This window comes from Nannochloropsis gaditana, assembly GCF_000240725.1.
Source record: "Nannochloropsis gaditana CCMP526 unplaced genomic scaffold scaffold128, whole genome shotgun sequence".
Taxonomy (NCBI): domain Eukaryota; class Eustigmatophyceae; order Eustigmatales; family Monodopsidaceae; genus Microchloropsis; species Microchloropsis gaditana.
The window spans coordinates 5,242-29,153 of NW_005803825.1; the positions used below are offsets into that span (position 1 = coordinate 5,242).

General features: G+C 55.4%; 2 protein-coding genes across 2 annotated transcripts; both read left to right on the forward strand.

Moving 5' to 3' along the window:
* Positions 1-7,032: 7,032 nt before the first annotated feature.
* NGA_2077700 (vacuolar protein sorting-associated) lies at positions 7,033-10,655 on the forward strand (the record flags this gene model as incomplete). The annotated part of the gene is made up of 1 exon (XM_005855709.1): positions 7,033-10,655. A coding segment is annotated over one exon (3,524 nt), but the record flags the coding sequence as incomplete, so codon positions are not given.
* Positions 10,656-15,628: 4,973 nt separating this feature from the next.
* On the forward strand, positions 15,629-16,089 carry NGA_2055300 (cathepsin a; the record flags this gene model as incomplete). Its single annotated transcript, XM_005855706.1, has 1 exon — positions 15,629-16,089. A coding segment is annotated over one exon (461 nt), but the record flags the coding sequence as incomplete, so codon positions are not given.
* Between the last annotated feature and the right edge of the window lie 7,823 nt (positions 16,090-23,912).

Genomic DNA, 23,912 nt, shown 5'->3' on the forward strand with positions numbered 1-23,912 from the left:
GTGACGGTTAGCACGGGCGAGATCAATCTCAAGCTATCGAGCGAAATGCTCAAGCAGGTGACCAGGCTGGGAGTCGCTTGCCTGCGCACGTCGCAGAAGACCAACCAGGACTTCGAGCAACTGCGACAGCGCTTTGAATTGATGGCGCGAAAAGGGACGTCCATGACGCGCCTGAGCTCATACCTAAATTTTTCGGCAGAGGGCATGTTCGGAGGGAGGGAGGAGGAAGACATATTACCAGTGCGCCTGAGCGCGGATGGGTTCGGGGATTTGACGGAGGATGGGACTGCCGAGAGGGGTTCCTCCTCCCTCTTTCCCGCCGGCTCGGAGCGGGCCGACGTGTCCCCTCTGCCCAATTTCTACGACGCGCGCTCTGTCGCGTCCTTGGGAAGTTCCACCTCCTCGCGAAGGCCTCCCTCAATTGCGCGAGTCCCAGCATCGAATGAGCGGGACCAAGAGGATCACGACAGAGGGGGGATAGCAGAGGACGGTGAGGAAAGCGGGGGCGTATCGACGGGCCCTAGGAAGACAGCCTGGCGTGGTCCTGAGAGCAGCGCGGGGAAGAGCAGTGCTCACCATCCCACGGAAGAAAACGGTGGAAATAGAGGCGAAGAGGGGTATCATGAAGAAAGTGAGGACGGGCGGGAAGTGGGGGAGGAGGTAGAGGAGGAGGAAGAATTTTTTGACACGCAGGAAGGTTATCGATCGGACGACGAAGCCTTCCGACACGCATTCGGTTCCAACGCTTTGACATTTCTGCACGAAAACGAAAGCGGGGGGAGGTCGATGGTCCACCTCTTGGATGACAGGACCGGGCAATGCCCGCCCAAATCGCCAGAGCGTGCGTCCTCGAGTGTTTACAAGGTGGTCAAGGAGGCTATGCAACAGCAGCAGTCTTACGAACAAGGGGAGCAGCCTACAGCTTACACGTATAAGAATTGGCGAATTCTCCGCGCCGAGTTCTCGCTGCCTCGGCTCCAGGTGAGCCTTTGGGCCCCAGGCTCTTCCTTTGAGGTCTCCGAGGCGGAAACGTTTCAAGAGATAGAAGAACGATGCCTGATGACAGTCTGGGCGGTGGGATTTAGCGTGCGCTACACGGCCGAGTCATTTTTGCATCGATTGCGGGTGCGGTTGGAAGATTTGACTGTCTCCTGTCGAGGGGCGCCTCCAGAGATGCCTTTGTTCAGGCTGGGAATCCCCTTGCCCCTCCCCACCTTCCTGCCTGACTTGACCACCGGCACAAAACATGGCAGCCGGAACAGCATGTCACATCAGCAAGTGCCTAATCGGCAATATCATCCCTACTCAGCCGTTCGATCCACAAGCACGCTGCTCTCTTTCTCGCCTACCGAGTCAACCTTCCCATCCCCAGCCGTCCATTCCACCTTCACCGGCACCTCTCACCTCGAGCCTCCGTTTCCCGCTGATTTCGATCCACCCAAGACAGACGGAGAACCGTTCCGACTCCTCTTTCAGCTGGTTCGAGACCCAGACTCGGCTGTCACCGGCCGGCTTTTTCGCAGCCTTCAAGGGAGCCTCCACATCGCCGCCCTTGCCTCTCACTTGGACCAAGAGACGGTGGCTGACGTTTTGCGCGCGCTTGCCCCACTGAAGACGTTGATGGCTTTGTCGGGAGACAGCGATGCCAATAACGGTTCGACAACCAGTGTGAACGGCGCAGCGAAAGCTTTTCGACAGGCCACATCCGCGGCCTCCGACTTTTCGTCGTCAGATAAGGCAGGGACTCCCTCAAGCTCCTCTCTCAATGCCTTTCCCTCCTCTTCACCCTCTGCTCAGAACGTCTCTCCTCCCTCTACTTGTGGCGCCGAGAGTGGGCAAAGCAACGCCCTGCCCCTCTCCGAGACACGAGAACAGGCCCCGCATATCCACTTGACCCTCAAGGCGCACGGAGCGCGGCTGGCCCTTGTGCGCGGGCCTCAGGTAGATCTTCTCCTTGCCATTGGTCCCACGACTTTCGACATAAAGCCCGAGGCCGGTGGCGCTGTTTTGGCATGCTCCCTCGGTGTCATGGAACTGGAGCTTCAGGCGATGGAGAGGGAGACGAGATACCCGCATCGCATTCTCAGCCATCCGCCACACGCAATGAACCCGTTGTAGCTGTGACAGCAGCTGTATCCACCTCCCTCGTGCTTCCTCCCCTTCGCCCGTACTTGGCTCAAACGGTCGCAAAAGAGCAGCGCTTCCTCAACGTGGACACGCAAGTGCGAGGGTTGAGCGCCTTTTTCCCGGCGAAATCAATGATCCTTCTCGGTCAAGACGTTTTGAAGGGGCCCGTCATTCCCTACCTGGCAGGCAACACGGACAGGACGGGTACATGTAGTCGAAAGGCTGATGGGGCTACTCCCTTTGTCCCATCTTCACCCTCCTCGTCGAGAGAATCAGGGAGAGAACCCGATCAGTCCATCTCGGAGGCCGTCAGCCAGGATGGAGCACTCAGTCGCTATACTCTCGAAAAATCCGACGTAACGGCGAATTTAACTTTGGTACAAAGCTCAGTATGGTTGCCATTGCAAGACGGAGAATATGGAGCGTGGCAAGATGCTTTGGTTTTAAAGGTAGAGGAGTTCCTTGGCTCTTACCACACGGCTCCTGGCGACGTCGCAAGTACGATCGGGGTGGCAAATGTAAGTTCTGAAAGCGATGAATGTTCTCTGGTTGTCAAGGGAGCTAGGTTGGAGCAAAGCGGAGAGGAAGGCACAACATCTATTCTTGCTCTCGAAGCAGCAGATGCTTGTATGAGACAAAAACCACAGAATGTTTATCTCGAGCTGAAGCTAGGACAGCTTTCGGGTAGGATAGAGGCAGCATCTGTCCTCTTCCTCCTGGCACTCCAAGGGCACATGCAGGACGTTTTCGACAGGGAATGGTGTGCATTACTGACGTCCCCGCATGCGTTTGTCATCTTTGGCCGACCAAGTCCTCCATCGTTACCGCATTCAAGGACCCCTCCGGAGTTGGTCACTGCCAGCGTCCCCCCTTCCTTTTCTCCTGCCTCCTTATCGACCGGCTCTCCCCCCGTGTCTTGGACGGCTTCAGAATTTAACCTCGGCGTGAAAAGATCATTGTCGGCAAGCCTGCACAGCGATGGGTTGCATGTCACCTTCCACGTGGGCATCCACAGCATTGAGACGACTCGTAGCATGAGCGGTCGACAGAGCCCTTTGGTTCTTTCGGGCGCTTCTGCAAGATCTCAACATGCTGCCCTAATTCTCGTTGTGGAGGAACTGCGTGGGCAACTGGTATTCCAAGGAAGCGGATGTGTGGAAGGATCGACAGTCGAAGCTGCAATAGGACAAGTCATGTTATTGCACGAAAAAGATCAACGGGGGGCGGAGACGTTCGCGGAGCTTGTTGGCCTTGCAAAGAGTGTAAGTAGGCAAGACCGGGACGCTTGGGAAGCGATAAGGCTGAGCAGTAGCACCACTGGACCCAGTCGTTTGTTTCCAGAGGCGGCATTGGGAGAAGCTCTATTACCTCACGTGTGGGTGCGCGGTGGAGTGAAAGGGGACGAACAAGTGGCTGCAGAGATGGGCCTGTATTTGCATCCTACCGACTGGACGTTGTCTCTACCAGGGCTGGAGGTTGTTCATTCGGTAGCATCGATTTTTACGCAGGCTTTGGGGGTACAAGCCGCTAAGCAGGAGGATGATTTAGTGGGGTCGGAGCCTATCATGGACCCGTTACCTCACCTGAGATCGTCGCAGAGTTGCAGTGGGGACGGGAGAGATAGCTCGGCGGAAGGATTTTTCGCCTGGCTGCAATCTTTGAATGAGGGTAGATTGGAGGAGAATGATGAGGTTATCCAGCTCAAACTTCGGCAATTGTTGGGTGATATGATCTGCAAATGGCCCGTCCTAATTGCGAGCGTGCACATGGAGATGGCGATCGGCACACAGCAGGTTACAGTGGTGGAATCCTCTTCTTCCTCTTCCTCCTCAGTTCCTACCTCCTCGCTCTTCCCTTCAGGCAGAGAGGGGATGACCCAGACCGAGGCGTTGGTGTTCCAAGCAAGTATGGGAATGGGCGCGAGTATCATACCCACTTATTCAGAGGGGGATACGGCGGGTCGAGGTCAAGTTGTCAAGCACGTTGCCGGCCACGTCACTGCCGCAGGGCGAGGGTGGCAATTGATGACAAAGCGTATCAGCGCCCCGTCTCCATCTGCTCATTTCTCCTCCTGGGCTAGCCTGTCGTCCCGGCCGTCGCGCGGCTGCAGCGTACTCGTCCGAGATGAAAGCGGGGATTTGCACAGGATGCCAAGCTATGTAGAGGCGGAACAATGCCTCCTCTCACCGTTTGAATGGGAGTTGAGCGCCGATTGCAGTCTTGATTTGTCGCTCACCAGCCCCGAGCCTGTGATCGCCGCGGGTGTATCATTCTGCGTCGATCCATTAGAGGCGTGGACATTCTTGGATATACGTGATATGCAGCATCTCATCTCCTCAACACTAGTCCCGGTCATGGCTCTTTTCAATCCGCCATCACCATCGGTCGGAGAGAAGACGGGCGACTTCGCATTTGACTCGAAATTTCAACTCCATCTGGTAGAGAAACTGCCCATAGCTGATGATAATGGAGACTCAAGGTCAGTGGCTTGGACTGGAGTCCCACCGTCGCTTAAGCTTCTGGATTACGCGAAAATACGGGTCGCCGTCTCTGTTCAATCAGCCCGCATGACTGTTATCAATAACCTCAGCCGGTCAGCTATACCTCTTATGAATGTGACCCTCGATGGCCCATTGTCTTTGGACATGGGTGCAACAGATGGCGTAGTCGAAGCCACACTTCGAGTAGGCATGCGCGCTAAATACTTCAATCGGCGTCTCGTCATATGGGAGCCCCTTCTCGAACCGTGGACCGTGCAGGCGAGCGTCATGACAGGATACATACCTGCCTCCTTGGATGCATCCTGTGTCATCGCCGACATGCCCAACAGGCCATTGCTGGGCCCAGCAGCCACAGCCCCACACGCCAGCCCGAACCATGGTCTGCGGAAGATGCACAGCTTCGGCTCACCCCGTCGGATTGTGAGCAGTCTTCGGGAGAAGGCTCCAGATTTCCTGTCGCACTCGCAAAGGAACCGAAAGCGCTATTTTGCATCGTTTCGCGCCACGTCCACACAGGTCGCGAACTTCAACATTACAGAGCCTTTCTTAGAGAACGTGATAAATGCTAACATCGGGCTTGCCAAGGCCGATGCACGGCGCCAAATTCTTGCGAGGAAAGATTCGGAGGCGAAGGCCCACTCCTCTGAAGTGCGCAGTGTGAGAACATCTGACGTTGGCAGCAAAGGGCTAGGAGAAGGGCCTGGCGAGGGTGCAGCTCTGCACTTCAATTTTGTGAGGAATGATACGGGCGTCTTGCTCCGTTATCACGCAAGCTCGATCCACGTCTGGCACGAGGTCTCTCCCGGGAAAGAAGAGCCATTGCTTCTTCCTCCGCATAGAGGAGGTCTAAGTGGTAGTGACGGCCTCCAGTTGGAGTTGCAGCGGGCGGGTCAGCACGCATGGTCTGCTTTGGCACATGTAGACGCGGATATGGAAGGTGTTCGCGAGTATTCCATTCCCACCCTTGATGGGGCCTTGAGGATCGTTTGCGAGGTTTCCCGTGTCGGAGGAGTGAAACTCTTGCGTATTCGCTCTACAGAGCTCTTCGAAAATAAGTGCTCCTTTCCATTGCACGTGGCGCTAAAAGCTGGGTACGGTGTTGTTCAGTGGGAGAGCAAGCTTACCCCAGGATCGCAGGTACCGTTGCCTATCTACTTAGCCGATCTTGAAGAGTCATCCCTTTTACTTTCAGTGGTGCACGAGACGGAGCAAGGAAAGGTCAGTGAGGAACCGCGGCTCATCTTGGAAGTCCCTATGCCTTTGCGTACAGCCGACATCGATGCTAACGAAAGCAATTCAGGGGGAGAATCAGCTCCCAGTCTCCCTAGTGCCATCCTCAATTTGGCCGACAACCATGCCGCAGCCCCACTAAACATTGTGATGGGCCCCTCTCATAATCAAAACCTCGTTGACGCTAGCAATAGTGACAACGAAATGCATCTGCCAGGTGCACATTTGAGCAGAAGTTGCGGACCATCAAGGACCATCCGCTTTTCACCTCCTTTCTTGGTACGAAATGCCCTGCCAGTTCCTATGGAGATACTTCTTCGCGTGCAAGAAGAGCCTAAGCAGGGAATAAATAAAGTCTGGATATCAAGGCTATCGAAAGAGGATTTAAACGATTCCAACGATATGTCGCTATCCAAGAGATTCGCTGCGTTGGAGATCCTCCGACTTCGTCCGGGAGAAAGCTGTTCTTGGTACGGCGCTTCAGGAGAGCGGAACGTGCTTTTGTGGCTGCGACTTCCCGGTTTCAACTGGAGCAAAGCGAAAGTCATACCTTCCTCCTCAGCAATGCAAAATGCGAATATGCACGTGAACGCATTGGAGGTGGAATTAGAGGACGAGCAGTCTTCGCAGGTGTTGGACGTATCAGTCGAAGTAACGCTTCATGAATTGATCGCGCAGCAGCTAGTTATCTACGTACCTTATTGGATTGTAAATATCACGGATTTGCCCTTAGAATATGCACACGATGTGTGGGACTTTTCCTCTGACAGAGCTAGGCTGGGTATGCAAGAAGGACTGTTGGCCGGTCAGACAGCGAAAAAAGTGGAGAGTGGATCGAGCTCCTGGCATGGCATCAGAGTCCCCAAGGAAATCCCACCCTATTCCATAGGGCGCAAGCATCATCAGAAGCACGGACCGCACGGGCTGGGCCTACGAGCTTTGCTGCCTCCTCCAACCTCAGAGGCGGAGAGATTATTGGCGAGAGCCAAGGGTCAGATAGTAATGGCGGGTTATACATCCACCGCTTCCTCTCCAGGAATGACCCGCTTGAGCATGCGCCTTCATGAAGAAAAGAGTCGTCTTCCTGGTGCTTGGAGCCGTGGGTTTGCTTTGCCGCCCGCCACTGAAGGTTTGATTGGTTTTTTTGAATTGAGGACGCAGCCACGTCCGGCAGGGTGGGCATCACGCCTTGGACCCTTCCACCGTGGACGGAGAAGTGCCGGTCGGGATGCGGTCGTGACTGGCGGCAATGGCAGTAGTCAGGCAGCGCGCAGAGGAGGACAGCAAGCGGCCGTCCCGGCTCTGTCGTGGGGATTCGGTCTGAGTGTCTCGCAACACGCAGCTGGAGGTGCCTTTCACCGCACCCGCGTCGTTACGGTTGCGCCCAAGTTTTTGCTCATAAATTCTTTCGGTCGTGCATTAGAGGTCAAACAGAACGGGACTATCGAAGACTCCAGCGTACCGGCGGTCAATCTCCCCTGCAACGGGACGCAACCAGTGCCTTTCTATTGGACCGTACGCACCGGATCGCGGTACCTGAGGGTGAGACTGTGCGAATTCGGATGGGAATGGAGCGGGCGCTTTGTCCCAGATGTTCCTGGTGATGTGACGCTGGCATTGCGCCATGTGCATGTTGAGGCAAAATGCCTGCTACAGGTGCGCATAACATTAGAGGACGCTTCCTACGTAATTCGTTTCCGACGGGAGCCTCCCAGCTTCGCACCGTACCGGATTGAAAACCGGACTTTAGGGAGCGTGTGGTTCGTTCAAGCGGGCTTGGGTAACGGTGGAATGGACAGCGAGCGCGAGCCCGAGGTCTTACTGCCCTACCACGCCTGCACATTTTCCTGGGATGAGCCGTTGCTGGACCACAGTCTAGAGCTGGAGTGGCAGGCGGGGGAGGGCGGTTTACGGCGTGAGTATCTCGGCTCCTTTTCATTCAATCCTGACATTCCGATCCGCCCTCCAGCGAAGGGGATCTCGGTCATGGTGGAGACACGCGGTCCTATCCGCGTCATGATCCTGACAGCCTTTCCTCTCAGAAGTTCTTCTTCCTTGCCTCCTCCAGCTTTTGGCCCTCGTGAGATAGACAGAATGCCAGGACGAGGAACGGAGGGGGACGGGAGACTTACTTCTCACACGGCAGATTTGAGTGTGTATTCGTGGGTGGTGGATTTAGAAGTGGATTTAAGAGGTTTAGGAATCTCCTTGCTTAACGGGCTTCCACAAGAGCTATTGTACGTGTCTGCGCAGGACTTGACAGGGAGGTGGGACATGCGCTGGCCCTGCAGTCGCTTGCGCCTTATGGTCGGCCACCTGCAGGTGGATGACCAAATGGTAAACACCTCTTGCCCTGTGGTCTTTGTGGGAGAGGAGAGCAAGAAAAAGAGCGGCGTCGTTGAGGGCTCCCTAGAAGCCTGTGGGGGGCGGAAGATTTTCGGAGGAGATGGCCTCCAGCGTGCAAATGCCTTAATTTACCCGTCAACTGAGGCTGGGGTGGTGGCAAGAGGTGCTTGGACGAATGCTGATGATGCCCGGGTTCTGGTTCGAAAAGGACAACGTCAGAGCCCACAGGGGATGCACCACTGGCCGGTTGCATTACCCCATTTAGACATCACTGTCGAGCAGGATCTGATGTACGAGCGCATTCTTTTCTTCCAAGCTATGAGCGTAAAAATGACGCCTTATCATGTGCGTCTAGATGGTAACCTTGTCGCAGCTTTATTGAACCTCTTTTCGCGTGTGTTAACATCTGTACCTGAAGACATGAAGGAGATTTTGAGCGCAAAAGGCCACGTGAGCTATGTCCGCCCCGCCTTCAATTATGATTCAGGGCTGATGGAAAAAGCGTCTGCTGCCATTTCACCTTCCACAATTCTATCACCCGTGGAGCATATTTTGCGAGACACGGTGCTGCGGGGGCCTTACTCTCAAGAAAAAGAAAGCACAAGCCCTGAGGTTGCTGAAGTGGCGCTGCATCGGCGGTGGGACAGCAATGGAGGCGTGGAACGTGGAATTGAATCACAACAAATCTGCAGAACAGAATCAGGCAGGCCCCTCGTCATTGAAGAGGATGCTTACAAGGTATTTGTGGACTACTTGGCCGTGGATCCTGTGCGCATCCAAGTCTCCTTCACCGCCTCCTCGATGGTCTCACGTGTTCTTTCTCACCTGGTTGCGAGCGGTCCGAGTGGGGAGCGTTTCCGAGCGATGAAGCTGCTGCTCGATGTAGTGGGATCAGCCCTCTCAAAAGTAGACAATGCCCCTATCCGTTTCTCCCCTCTGGTCATCCGCCACGCTTTCAGCGCGGACCTTGTCAAGAAAGGGGTAGCCCACTACGCAAGTCAAGCGCTTCGACAAGCTTATATTCTTCTGGGCACATTAGATGTCCTGGGAAACCCTGCCAAAATCCTCGCCAACATCTCGGCAGGCTTACGAGATTTTATCTATGAGCCTGCCAAGGGCCTAGGCCAGGGGAACCTGTGGCAGTTCTCAATGGGACTTTACCGAGGCAGTGCCAGTTTAGCAGTCCGTGTTGTTTTGTCGTTACTGGATGGTATTCAAAGTTTGGCCTCCTCGTTGCATGCGGGTATCCTGCCTTTGGCGGGGCTTATTGAAGACGACTCTCTTCTCAATGCGCGTCGTGTTCCACCCCCCCTGTCCCGTACCATCTCTCCCATCTCCACCGGCATGTCAACATCGTCCATCGAGATCCCGCATCGCATGGAGGGCTCCGTGGGTGGTTTGCTGAGAGGTTTAGGGGCCTTGGTGTATGAGCCAATTCGTGGAGCAAGACGGGGAGGCGTCCGCGGCTTACGGGCGGGCATAGCGCGTGGAATCGTCAGCGTGGTCTTACGACCGACGCGCGGGTTCCTGGAAGATGTGGTGGGTGTGTGTCGGACAGGACGCATGTATTTACAGCCCCATATTGCGCGTTTGGATGGGCAATCGCGGGTCAGGGCGCCGCGCTTGTTCAAGACCCGGGACGCCCCCTTGACGTTGTACTCGCCAGAGCTTAGTATGGCGCAGGACATGCTGCGGCGAGTTGAGCAGGGATCACATTGGAACGAGGGGTTAATATATTATCGTTTTTTTCCTGGGATGACACGTTGTATATTACTCACAGCCAAGCACCTCCTCGTGGTGTGTGTAGCCAGTCCCGGCAGCCCAGGGACCTATACCTTGGAATGGGACTTGTCGTTGGCGAGCCTAGTACAGGTCGACACCCTCCCGCCCTCGGACGTGCTCCTCCACGTTATTTCCTCGTCCGCCGAGGGGTACCACCCTGATCATAGAAGTAGTCTCCAGCAGCCTCCGCAGGGCCTCGCCCTACCTTCTGTCCCCCGGAGCCCGTCCACTGACGCTCTTGGGACGAGCCCAGAGAGCACGGATGTGGCCTCTTCTCTACCTTCTTCGGGGCCGGGGACCGGACCAGTGAGAAGGAACAGCAGCCTTGGCGGTGGAAGCACTGGGATTTTGCAGCACCTGGGAACCTGGATGCGTCACTCTTTTTCCTCGCAACGTCCAGATTTAGGACTGCACACCAAAGAGCAACTTCTGGAGCTGCCGGATAAGGAGGCTGTCCAAGGTTTGATCCAGGGCTTGCGGGCCTTGGGAGGGTACCCCCATGCCAATTACCACATTAGAGTTTTGCCTTACTTTAATGACAGCGATGCGCAGTCGTTGCTCGACTCGTAAGGTATTCAATGTACATTGTAGCAGGTTTGTACACATAACGAGATAATATGCCAGCAAAAGTAGCCAATAAAGCTCAAAAGCATTAAAGTATAATTTGTGATCGGGTAATCAAGTGCTACACGTGATTTGCACAGACTTCTGAGATCTGTATGATTTTTGCATTTCTAGCCGCAAAAGGTCGACTTCAATTGCTGTTATATTTAATTTTTCTTCCCCTGGCCTTTTTCAATGACATACCGAAAAGGTCTCCCGGGGTCTCCTCGTTCTGGCGTGCCGTTACACCCTCCTCTTCCTTCCCTTGTAGGTCGCCCACGTCAAGTTGGAGACATTTGCATCTATTTGTGACAGACAAGTGCAACAGGTCGCGCAGTTCAACAAATAAGGTTGTCCACCTCGTCCAGGAAAGCTAAAATCGTCAAGGTAATCACTTCCTCATGGCCCCGTCCCGAGTGCCTGGCGCCCACCACCGTGGCCGCCCGCGGTAGCGGACAGGCCCCCGCGCAGGCCTTCACAAATCTCTCCCCCAACGTCTGCACGTTGACTCCCAAGGGCACGTATTCATCGGCGCCTGACAGGAGGAACAGAGTGGGTATGTCAAGGTGGCCTAGCCGGTCACGGAGCTCGCCGTCACTCAGGTCGCTCGAAAAAAAATCGTCGAGCCCCTCTTTCGTCGCCAAGTCCAGAAATCGATCGGCTGTGATAGGTGCCCACATCGCAGCGCGGGGCAACATCTCTTCTCCTTTCCCTTGCGCGCGCATCTCGCGCGCTAATTGAACAAATTTGGACGTGGTTTCCTGCAGACAAAGGTGCTCCCGGTCGCTTACAGGGGCCTGGAGCACGATGAAGGCCGGCTTCTTGGAAGGATCCCCGCACGTCTTGACGTAGTACACGCTGTCCTGAGTCCCGGTTGAGTGGCCCACTAGACCCACAGCCAGTGAACCCATCTCCTCCTGAAGAAAGGTGACCAGACGCCCTAGCTCGACCGCATCGGTCTTGAGGGAGGTGTGGCCAAAGCCCGTGTAGGATGAGGAAAGCAGGACCTGCACCAGCGCCCAACCTCGAGCATCGAGCGCTGCCCCCAAGCTTTGAGTGTAAGGGACTGGGAGGAGCCCGTCCTAGGGATATCGAGGCCAGTAGAGCGGAAGGGAGAGGAATGGGAGAGTTTCATCAACTTGTCCTCTTGCTGTATTCATGCGTCCGCATGCTTCCTAAGTAGATACTCTGCAAGTCATGGGAGCGGTGAGTTCCACTGCTCGAACCTGACAAAGCAGTTGGTAGTGGTAGGCATGGGACCTTGTATCTTTTCACATCATCTCCCCGCATTTAGGCAGTCAAAAAGGAAATGACGCTCTCAGAAAACAGAAAATGCATGCACTTGAATTACTGTCACATTATACATTCATCTAGTTGACAAGTCATACTCAGCGGCCCCTCCTTTCTTACCCCTAGTCCGCCTATGAGCACGACATGTCGCCTATGCGCCTTGTTCCCGGAGCAAAACGCGACCCGATTCACGAATTCATCGCGATAGTAGGTAAATAGCCTGCCATCCATCGACGGCCAGCTTGACGACGCTTGTGATGAAGCCGCAGCTCCTACTCCGCCTCCCCCACTTGCAACTGTGGAGGTCGAGTACATTAGAGGAGGAAGGGAGGAGGAGAGGAGAGATGAAGGCGGGGATCGAAATGCAGCTCCCGCGCTACAGAAGAAGAGCGGCCCGGTAAGGAAGCGTTGAAAGGCCTTAATGATTCCCTGTCCGGGTGCAGGATGGAAACGTTTGAGATATAGCAACTCGTCGACTGAGGCTGAGGCGCGGCGGCCCCGCCGTCGGAGAAAGGAGCGCGCCGTCGGAGAAGTGGGTCAAGACATAGCATACCCCTTACCAAGGGCGTGCAAAACACAGGCCAGACGCTCGCCATGTAGCATGCGTTCAATGAAAAATGACACAAAACTCTCCAGCTTTGCTCTTTCTTTTCCTTTCGTTCTTCGTCACTGTCATTGCTTACGTCAATTTTTTCCTCAAACGTACAAGCAGTCCAAACAGGTCTTCATTTCGTAGACTTCCGTGTCCTCTGCTTTCAAGTCTTTTTTCTTGCCTATGTCCGTTTATACTTGTTGTGTCATCTCTCATGTACAGCCCATGTTTGGCATTGTTTCGTCTACCTTTTCTATCGACAGCCACACACCCGTGTGACGTGTTGGCGGGGGCGATACGACTGGTATGTTTTCACACATAACCGAATCAGAGCATGCACACACGAATGCTTTCACCCAATCGTAAAGAAAATGATACAATAGCATCAGTTTACGGCACCCTGCCGATCTGCGCCTGTACCCAATCCTACCAGATTTTACTTCTTCCAGATATTGTCCTTGAGGTAAGCCTCGAACAGAGCCAGTGACTCCACAGGCTTGTAGGCTGGGACCTGTTTCAGGAAACCAAAAACAATGAGGAGGATGCATGAGGCGTGCGCTATCACACACAAACGAATACAGACACAGCGTGCTTCGTACCTCGTGTCCAGCACCCATGACAGTGGCAATGGTGACTCCGTTCTGATAGCCCTGCAGGAAGCCCGCAACCTGCCCATCCACGCCCCAAGACGTCCAATCCTGGTTACTCTCTATAGGCCATTTCATATTTTGTACCCAGAAAAGGGTCCCTTGCGTCGCGCAGACGGAATCGTCTGCGCCCGAAAAAATGAGGATGCGAAGGCCCAAATCCCTCTTCGTCAGGTAGGTGTATGTATCCTGGACGAAAGCCAGCCGGTCGTTCCGGTTGAAATTATAGCTGACTGTGGTCGAGCAATCCGCCCACCGCGTGCCCTCCTTGGCGTGGATCGCTTTCTGTACATCCTTGCGGTTCAAGTAGGCTGTGGAAAACGCGTCCTGGCAAGGTTCATACTGGGGGGTGGCCCCGTTGCGACTCATCGATTCCCTTTCCAAACCTGCCGGCCCGCCAATAAAGGCCGGCATCGTCAGACTCAAAAGGTGGTACCTCTGGTTGCGGCCCTGCGCCAAAATAGTCTCCTTCGAGGGAGGGAAGGGGGCTCCTCGCTGCCCGGGACTCGAGAAGCCGGAAGTCGCGTCCGTGCACACCGGGTAGTCGAGTGCGTACGGATTAAGGCCTTGGACGAAGAACCACATCTGGCTCTGCAGTTGCATGCACCTGTCCCCGAAAAGCACCTCCGGATTGTTGCTTTGGCTTCGGCAGCGGCTGCTCCACTCACTGTAGAGCTCGCGGGGCAGCAAGGAGTGGCCCCAGAAACTATCGATCGCCCCGATTGTGTTCTCGACAGGGTCGGTCAGAGGATTGCCGACCATAAACCCTTTTAAATTAATGGGCGCGTCTTTTTCCGGGTGATCGACGATGTACTGGGCAAGCTGGGGGAGGTAATGTCCGGCGTAGCTCTCTCCCGACAGGTGCAGTTCTCGCTCACGCATATGGGGAAATCGCCGCAGAAACGCTTGTATGACTTGAAAATTATCTTCGGCCGCTTGTTTGTCACCAAAGGCGAGGTCTTTGGGGTTGTTTGTGTAGCTGAAGCCGACAGTGACGGGTTGTTCCACAAAGAGCATGTTGGCGACCCGGCTCCAACTGTAGGGGTTGAGATGCAGTGCCTTACCGTCCTGGGTCGGTCGAAACGGCCCCATTTCGGTCATGAATCCAAATAGACCACTGCATCCTGGGCCACCATTAGTCCAGAAAACAAGAGGAGCCTCGTCAGGGCTCTCCTCGGCCTCCACGTACCAGTAGAAGATGTTCTTCTGGGTCCCCTTTAAGTTCAAATAGCCTGCGAACTGCCTGAAAGTGACCTTTTCTGTCAGGCCTGGTAGGTCAAGAACTTCATCAGCAAGGGCTTCCTTGGTATAGGATGCGTTCGATGAGGATGAAACATTTTGAGCTTTGTAAGCGGCCGGCACGGACGAGGCGCGCAAAGACTTGAACATGGGTCCGGAGGCTCCCGACAATTTATTTCCCCTACTTGGTAATGAAACCATCCCAGGGTAACTGGTGCTGCTCGCAGTGATGATACGGCTAGAAAGAAAACGACTTGGGACGTTCCCGAACGTCGGCCGGCCGTGGTGTATGACAACAAGCACCGCTCCAAGAAAGCCTAGCATGCCTGTCATCACGGCTACCAGAGCGGATCGCGAGCCGCCATTGCGGGCACGGCGGCTGTTATTTCGTTGATCTTTTGCTGACGGAGCGCTAATAGACATTGTTTTTTGTTTTCTAAAAAGTGTTTCGTGTGAAGTCGTGCATGAGTGGACGGGCAGCGGTAAGTGATAGTCGTGTTGAGTGATGCGCAGTAACAACTTGACGCAGACAATAAAGCTTGTTCCGCTTACGGGAGAAGTCACCAAAGTAATTCTACCCACCGTTCTTTTCCAAAACCTGATATCTCCATTTAATCTGCCCAGCATGAAAGCAAGGACACGAAATATAAAAATGGGAGACCCATTTAAGAGGGGTATGTGAAACGGTTCAGGACTTCAACGGTTTGGATTTTTGAATTTTGCAGGAGCCCGCCGACATGTTCTGGTCGGGTGCCGACCCTTCCACGTTTGCCTTCTTATAATGTGTGGAAAATAAAAAATAATACTCATTCGCGACCGTTGTGGTGGTCCTCTGCCTCCCGCGCTTCAGTACAACAACACTCAATTCCGTAGTCTTGTGCAGGCGGTGGCGGACAGTGAAGCAGCGGCAAGATAGCCACATCACCATCGAGGTGGCCGTCGCTCTCGCCGAGAACCCCAGTCAAAAGCATGCAGACACTTTCCGTCCCATATTCTTATGAAGACTACTACCAGGCAGGTAGTTGTGTCCATTTCAAAGATGAACTTGAGGAAGTTAGTCCTTTATCGACGCCCTCTATAGAGGTGCGTTTCTTTGTGAGAGCAAGAAGGCCATAACTCTAGTGAGGAAGGAGGACGGGAGGTTTGCCAAATCATCCGATAATCACTCCGTATGCACATATGTTCGTCTACTTTCCAAGTTCACCAGTGTTGGGAGAAAGCGACATGCCGCGGTCTTCTTGATCGGCGCTTTCGTCGTAGCAGGCATATTGCTTGTCGCCGCGCGCAATTTGAAGAGTTCCTCGGCCTATGGCAAAGCGCATCGAATGTCAGGCCACGATGGCTCGCATTTTTCTTCTTCAATGCTGTCGAGGACGCCGTTTACTTTATTGGCTCTCAATTACACCGCTGCAGCGCTGGCTGACGAGATAGTTGCCTTGCCGGGTCTCCCAGAACCGGATTCTTCATTTCGACAGTTCGCAGGTTATTTGGATATCTCTCCCACAAAGCACATTTTCTACTGGTACGTTGAACCAAATAGAAATTCCAGCGTTCTAGATTGGGCTGCGGTGCCGTTGTCATTGTGGACAAACGGGGGTCCCGGGTGCAGTGGTCTGTTTGGATACTTCGCTGAGCATGGCCCGTTCCGAGCCACCCAACACGGAAGCGGCCTGGAAGTTAACCCCTTCTCGTGGAACACACTGAGCCACATGCTGTATGTCGAGATTCCAGTCGGGGTGGGGTTTAGCTACTCGGAGGACGAGACGGAATATTACATTGGGGACGAGCAGACCGCCCGCGACAATTTACTCGTCTTGCAAACATTCTTCGCCCGCTTCCCGCACTTGCGAAGCTCGGATCTCTATCTCACGTCTGAGTCGTACGGCGGGCATTACATTCCTACGCTAGCGCGTGAGATTATTCGCAACAACCGTAAGCGCGCCGACTCGTTGGCAGCCAGCGAGACAGGAGCCGTTGGGAAAACGCGGGGACAGAGCACTCCTCAAGTCGTCCGCCTGGATAGAATTAGTCCCGCGAGTGACGACCAGTACATCAATTTGCGAGGCCTTGCCATCGGGAACCCTTTCACGGACCCGGTCGAAAACGTGGTGGGGATGATCGATGCCCTGGACGGCCACGACGTGATCCCCGAGTCCCTCTTTGAGCGCTGGCTGACAACCTGTAGGGCCCAAGGGGCGGCTGCGGCCGATGTCTTCTATTCGCGCCCGTGCCAGGACCTGCAGAAGGAGATGTGGCGCGAGGTAGGGCAGGGTGTCGACCCGTACGCGTTGGACTGGCCCCTGTGTGCGGATGACCGGAAAAGCAGAGGAGGGAAACAGCGGAAAGCATTGCTGCAGCATCTTTGGCGCTTACACACCTCAGAGACTTTTCGGGCAGACCGCGGCGAGTCATCGTCATCGTCTCTCGCTTCGACCGCACAGGCTGTTCTGAAACAGGCTCCTTGGGGCCAGGACAAAGAGGGGCTACCCTTTCAGCCGTGTGAAGATGATTATCTGAGCGCCTACTTGAACAGGGCAGACGTGAAGCGCATCATTCATGCCAAGGAGCGGATCAACTGGGAGGACTGCGCGAACTGCGTGCGCTACGAGGCCCACGACCAGGATGTTTACATGGAGCCGGTATATCGTTACCTGATGGACGAGAATAAAGACGCCGGACTTCGCGTGTTGCTTTACTCAGGTGACGATGATTCCGTGTGTGGACCACGGGGCACAGAGATGTGGCTGAGGACGATGGGGTGGAAGGTAACAGAGCCGTGGCGGGCATGGACGGTGAAGGAGGAAGTAGCTGGATACATGAAGACTTATGAGAACGGATTGGTGTTCAGCACAGTGCTGGGCGCGGGCCACGAAGTACCCGCATTCACCCCGGAGGCTGCTTGGGAGCTCTTTGGGGCATTCTTGAAAGGCAACATCTCGCACTTGCGCGCCAAGTGAATGGGGGACCCGCATGCAAAGAGGGAGAGTAATGAAGGTTGGCTGCAAAGTGTTCGATGTATTTTAATCGAGGGGAATTTCTGTGCTTAATGATATCAGGGGATTTATACATCCATAGTAATTAACTCGGTCAAGAAATTATATATAACGTTGAGTTCCAAAAAACTTGTTTTGTTCGTTTCGGTTGAAAAAGCCTGTCATCCTCACAAGTCGTGAGCTTCATCTAAGCCTTCTAAAGACGCAAAACCCTCAGGATTGCGATCGGGAAAAGAAATGTACTTCAAACCTCCCATCTAAACTTGTTACACTTTGCTTTCCATGCATACAGAAGATGCCTCCTATCAACGTTCAATTGGCATGCGAAGGAAAAGGAGGACGATGTAACGTAAGAATTATAAAACTGGAGTCATGTGCGCAGATAGCTTCAGGCATCATGCTATGCCTGTCACCATATGACGCGGCAAGTTGCGCACAAAGTGCGCTTTCGACAAAAATAATGTGTTGCATGAATGAGCATGGTATGGGCCGTAAGTAAAAGTTGATTTGGGGGCCTGCTGTGAACTGATGCCTGGGTGAGAGTTGTCAGACGGAGAACATGGTGTCAAAGGACGCGGCGGCCACCGAGTTGTCTCTCTCTGTGCTTTCCATCGACCCGACACACCACGATCTCGACGAGCAAACATCATATTCCCCCAATTGTTTGTCCTCCGACGGTGACGCCCATCGGCCGTGCACCGGTTGTGGTGAAGACCCTGCCGGCTGAATTTCAAGCGGATTTCGGCTCCCGAGGGAGGACGGGGGCTGATCCACGCCCGAGGGAAAGAAGCAGAAAGATTGCGTGTTCTTTGCTTGACCGGAGGCCTCATTTCGGGAGCGCGTCCTGCCACGTAGCTCCCGTGCGTGAAGACCTTGAAAAATTTTGGTCCTCGCGTGGCAGAAGTGCCCGTGTAATATGAAGGACGACCACTGGGTGGCGGAAGGCTTTGCAAGCTTTCTGCCCCTCCTTTGCGTGCTCATTGCCCTCAACTCACTGCCACTGCCACTGCCATGTCAACATGTTGGATTTTGCACGCTACCTCTTCCTTTTTCCGCCCCGTCTTCCAGGAACGTGATGACAACAGAGGATGATACCATCTGGCACTATCTCGTTTGTGCTGAAATGGTCGGGACGGTGCAAGTCTTGTTTGACAATCATGTTCGTGGATGGAATGACACGTCTTCTCCCTACTTGCAGCAAGCGGTTCCGAGGCGTCGGAGCTTTTCCCACCAAGTTGTTACATGACACTGAGACCTTGAACCTTTTATGTCAGTGTGTGCGCGTGCAGACCTTCGTTTTGAAAAAGTTGCCGGCACCGGGTCTCAGCTTTCACACGGCGGGGAAGAGCGGTCCTTTGCGAGCCGCGCTTCAGTGAGCGCCCCACCCTCGAGTATCTCACGCCTCCAATTTACCACGCACAACGCACTCACCTCACTCCTCCCATCCTATCGACTCCTTCCTCTGTGCTACACGACAGGCTGGTCGGCTATCGGGATTTTTGCAGCCTGGTGAGGCGACGCAAGTGAGCTCAACCCGGGGTCCCCAAGCGCCGTGTACGGGCAACGAACACAGAAAGTTTGTCGGCCTCGACTTTTAGCTCCAGTTTCCTTCAAGCTCAAGCGCCACAACCACTGCGTTCGGACCTTTTTCCATCCTATTTCTCTTTGGAAAAACGCTCCACATCATCAGGAAGATGGCAGCAATTGTGCATCCCGCCTCTGACCCCAAGTCGGGTGCCTCCTCTCCGCTCCCCGCTACCTCCCCGCTCCGCCCTGGGAGCGACGTAGCCTCATCTTCTCGGGCCGCCTCCCCGTCTCCCAGGTCGTCCGTGTCCATTCCTCCACCAGGAATGCTGGCAGAGATGAGTTCTCGCCCGCCTCCGCAAGTGGAGCCCATTCGGGGGCCCGGAGTTCTCCCACCGCACTCGCCCAGGACGGCCCTTCCTCCTCATGCGTATGAAGGCGGGCCCATGCCTCACGCCTACGGCCACCCCCTCCCTCCTCCTCCTCCCCACTTCCACCCTGTGCGGTCTCCCTCAGATCCCAGCGCTTATCAGCACCATGCCCCTCATCCGTACTCACACGCCTATGCAGACGCTCCCCCACCGCCCCCCTTTCCATCACCACGCGTTTCCACCAAAATACCTCTCCCCTCACCCCCCGAATGGACTCCCGCTCCCTCCTCCTCCGGGCCTCTCCATGGGAGTTCATTCCCTCCCTCCTCATCACCCCCCGCACCTCCATCCCCCGCATCACAACTACCCGGGGGTCAGCCCCAGCATGCTGCACGAAATGCCGGGGCGGGGCGGCAGCAGCGGCTCAGGGGCAGGGACCGGGGCGCTTCAAGCCACGCTGCTGGCGAAGAAGAGCAAGAAGCCGGAGTTTCTGGTTAAGCTCTTCAAAATGCTGCAGTGCGAGGACCCGACGGTGATCTGCTGGGACAGTGGACGCATCCATGTCCACGACCCCAAGACTCTGGGGAACGAGGTCCTGCACAAGTACTTCCGGCACAGCAAATACAGCTCCTTTCAGCGCCAGCTCAACTATTTTGGCTTCCGGAAGACCCAGGGCAAGGGGAAGATGAGCGCCTGCACCTACACCAACTTCGATTTGGCGAACAGCAGCCTCAAGGGCCTGCTCAAGATAAAGCGGAAGACCAACACCTCCTCTCGGCACGGCGGGGGCGGCATCGAGGATTATCTGGACGGGGAGGAGGACGAGGAGGACGGGCCGGAGGACGGGGAGGGGGAGGACGGGGAGCGTGGGCGAAGGTACGGGTCGCCTCACCGCTTTGGGGGGGCGGGCGCGGCCGGGACCTCGGCGTCCCCCTCTCACGTGTCAGTGCACCCAGGGTCGGTGCCGGCAGAGTTGCTGCGGGCGCAGCCCATGCCTGGAGCAGGGGCGGATGACCGGCTCTTGTTCCTTTACCAGCTGGCGGCGGCGGAGGGGAAAGGGGGAGGGAGGAAGGAGGAGGAGGGGGAGGACGACGAGGAGGAGGAGGAGCCGGAGGTGGAGGAGGAGGAGGAGGAGGAGGAGGAAGAGGAAGGAGGAGGAGAGGAGGACAGGACAAGCAGCAGCGCGGGGCTTGAGTCGGACGAGGACGAGACCAGCCACGGGATGAGGGGGCAACAAGGGGGGCAGGGAGGAAGGAAGCAGTTGGTGGAGGAAGCCGGCGCCGACAGGGAGGGCGGGAGGAGATTAGCGTATATGAAGATGGAAGGGAGAGGGAAGGTGGTAGGAGAAAAACGAGCTCGGGAGGAAGAGGAGGGGGAGGCGCGCCAGCAAGTGAAGAGGGAGGTGGCAGGGGAGACGGAAGGCGAGGCGGAGGAAGAGGAGGAGGGTCCGGCGCGGGGCGAAGGGCGTTCTGGAGTAGGTCTGAAGGCGAGCGACGAGAGGGAGACGCTTGTCGCGTCGTCCTCTTCGTCGTCATGAGTTTTAAGGAGTGCATGGCTGATATATATACATGTACATGCGTGCGACGACTGTACGACTCGAAGAAAAGAGAGCAGCGAGAAGGATTTGACGACGCGAAAGTCCACGAGCGATACGAGGTGAAGACACGCGCGTGGCCCGTCGAGTGTCTGAGGCACTGTCGCGGCAGGGGCAGGGGCTGGAAGCGCGCCGAGGGCCCAAGGCGAGAGGGAGGAGGAGGGAAGGAGGGGATCGGGGTGGGGCCTCGGAGCTCTTCATGGCTGAGGGGCTCCGGAAGGAAGACCATCGTTGTGATGAATCAAGAAGGGGGGGAGAGAGAGGTTTGGGGCGAGGCCTACGGACGAGGGTGGTCCAGGATGGAGGGGGCAGCGAGAGGGGGAGAAGGGGGAAGGGCAGGCGTTGCAGGCGTCGCCGAGGATTTAATCCAATGTCAAGTGGGGGATGTGCGCAGGGAGGGAATGGGAGCTTTAGCAGGACGCTGGCCTTGGGAGTGTAAGGGGCAAAGTGAAGAATGGAGGGCGGCGCCCGCGGCGGAAAGACGGGGAAAGGAAAGAGGGACGCCGAGCTGGCTGGAGGGAATCGCGAGGAGACTTCATTATCGGCGTGAGGCGGGCCGCTGACTGGCTAAAAGAGCGGATGACCCGAGCCGGGTGTGGACCCCGCGGGCAGACTCGTCATGTTACAGACCTGGCGGACAAGACAACTGTTCTCGCAGGGTATGAACTTGAGTATGATGATAAGTTTACGCGTCTCGGAATGGTATGGAAAGTTTGACATGCAAAGTCTCGTCTATGAATATATCTGCACATGAAGCCTGAGAAGAGCACAAATAAGAACATGACCAATGATGGAGCGCACACAGACTTGGGCTTTTACGGCGCAAGTCTCCCTAGACGAAGCCCGCGGCAGATGCTCTGTCTGACTGTTTTTCCAAGGAAGAGACAGACTGCCCTGGACACTCGAGTTAGGGAGGACAAAACGTTTTTATTATTTCTTTGTACTTTTGCATTTAACTTTATTCGCCGCCCTCCTTGCACCCGCGCGTGCAGACAGCAAGCCCCCGAGAATCGACTCCGATTCACGAGGAGCCCGCCACATCGGGGACTGACGCATTCACGTGGCACAGCGTGTACGTCAAGACCCAGCTTGCGAAAAATATGCCCACGGCAGGCTGCAATCCCTCTTTAAGAAGGGCGACGGCATCAAAATCTTCTTCGTCGACTCTAGCCCACTTCTGATAGTACATCCGAGGGAGCATGAGTTGCTGCGGATAGATGGGGAGGGCTGGGGTGAGGAGAGTCCGAAGGACGTGTTGTAGCATCTCGCTGCCGAAGTAACGCTACACACACCAGATTTATGTACTTTTTCTCAAGCGTCTTACCAGGGCTGCAAAGGACATGATGGCAGTGCCTCCTCTTGACGCCGCGCGGCCCCAAACCACCCCTATCACAAGAGCCAGGACCTGTCGGAACCAGTAAATCACGTCCAGAAATTGCGGAAATGTCTCCTGCGAAATAGAATCCAAACACAGGGGGAGCCGATGTAAGAACGGAGCGGGAAACGCTTTGTTTCGACCTGATAAATTGTGCATGTCGGCACTCGAACAAGCAGGTGCTCGCACAATTAGTGCCGATTTTGGTTGCAACTTCATGCTACTCTTTCGTGATACTCAAAATGCAACCCTCCTGTCCCCGAACCATTACCTTATTCCACTGGCCTTGGAAAATGAGGGCTTTCTTAAAGACACCCCACGCGTCTAGGTCGTCGACGTCCACCGCCGCCGTGTTGGTAGATGTTAGGGCGGCCTTCTCCTGCGCGGTCGCGGAGGCCTTTTCCGGAACATTTCTTCTGGACATGAAGTCTGGAAAGTGGGACGTATATGGTGTAGACTCAGTCGTGGATTATGGGATATAGGTTTTGACGCCGAAAGAGTTTGTGCGCTCAGATGCGATCGCCCGACGAACAACTTTGCTATGGCGAGTTCCATGACCAATTACTGACTACGGAAACTTACACCTTGCGCCCTTCGATTTACTGAAATGTTCTTTCCCCGAGAGCAGCACACACATGCCGACGGGCCTTGCGTCGACCACGTCCTGGTGCCGAATCATATGCTGCGGTCGTCTTTCTAATCGAAGCGACTTGCACGTGCGTGGCTCTTGAGCTACCTCCTCCCCCTCCCGCTCAATGGCTACATCCCCCTACACTGTCTCCGGTCGCCCTCAAACACTGCCCTCTGGTGTACATCACACTCGACTGAAGTGGTTGAATGGCTGTGAAGCACGATTGTACAGCCACACTTCCTCTTCGTCCTTTTCCTCGAGGTCTTCTTCCTCGTCCTCCCCTCCTTTTGCGCCTGCCTCCACAAATATTACCACTCCTGTCGCAAAAGACAGCAGTGTATCGCGGTGTGTGGTCTATTGGATGCAACGGAGTGTCCGTTCTTCTTTTAATCACGCACTTGAAGTCGCGATTCATTATGCAAACCAGTTGGATGTGCCTCTCCTCGTTGTTTACGCAATTGTTACCTCCTACCCCGGCGCCAACGAGCGAGGCTTTGCCTTCCTTTTCGAAGGTTTGCACGAAGCACAAACATCGTTGGCAAACCGGGGAATCCGACTGGTTGTTCGTGAAGCCAAGGTCGTCGGGGAAAACAGCACCGGAGGCGCAGCAGCCACGGCGGTGCCCTTGACCATCGTCGACACGTGCAAGAGGGTCAAGGCCCCGCTCTTGGTGATGGACAGGGCCTACGAGCGTCTCTTGCGCACATGGCGCGAAGACGTGTGTGCCCGCGTGGCATGCCCGGTCTTGATGGTGGAGAGTGATGTGGTGGTGCCCGTGGACGTGGTCAGCCCGCAACCTTTGAGCTCGGCCGCCGCCCTTCGGCGCGCGCACGCTCCCTTTCTCTCTCAATACCTCCTACCTCTACCGGAAGGCTCCCTCCGACATCCATCACACGTCCTCCCCGCCTGTTCTGCCTCGGCACCCTCACCCTTATTCCCGGACGAGCTTGAGATGCACGACCCGCTCGCCCTCCTGTCCTCTCTCGCCGACCTCGACCGTAGCGTGCCTCGTGTCAGCTTCAAGCGCGGCGGCAGCACACAGGCGAAACTACTCCTTGCACGCTTCC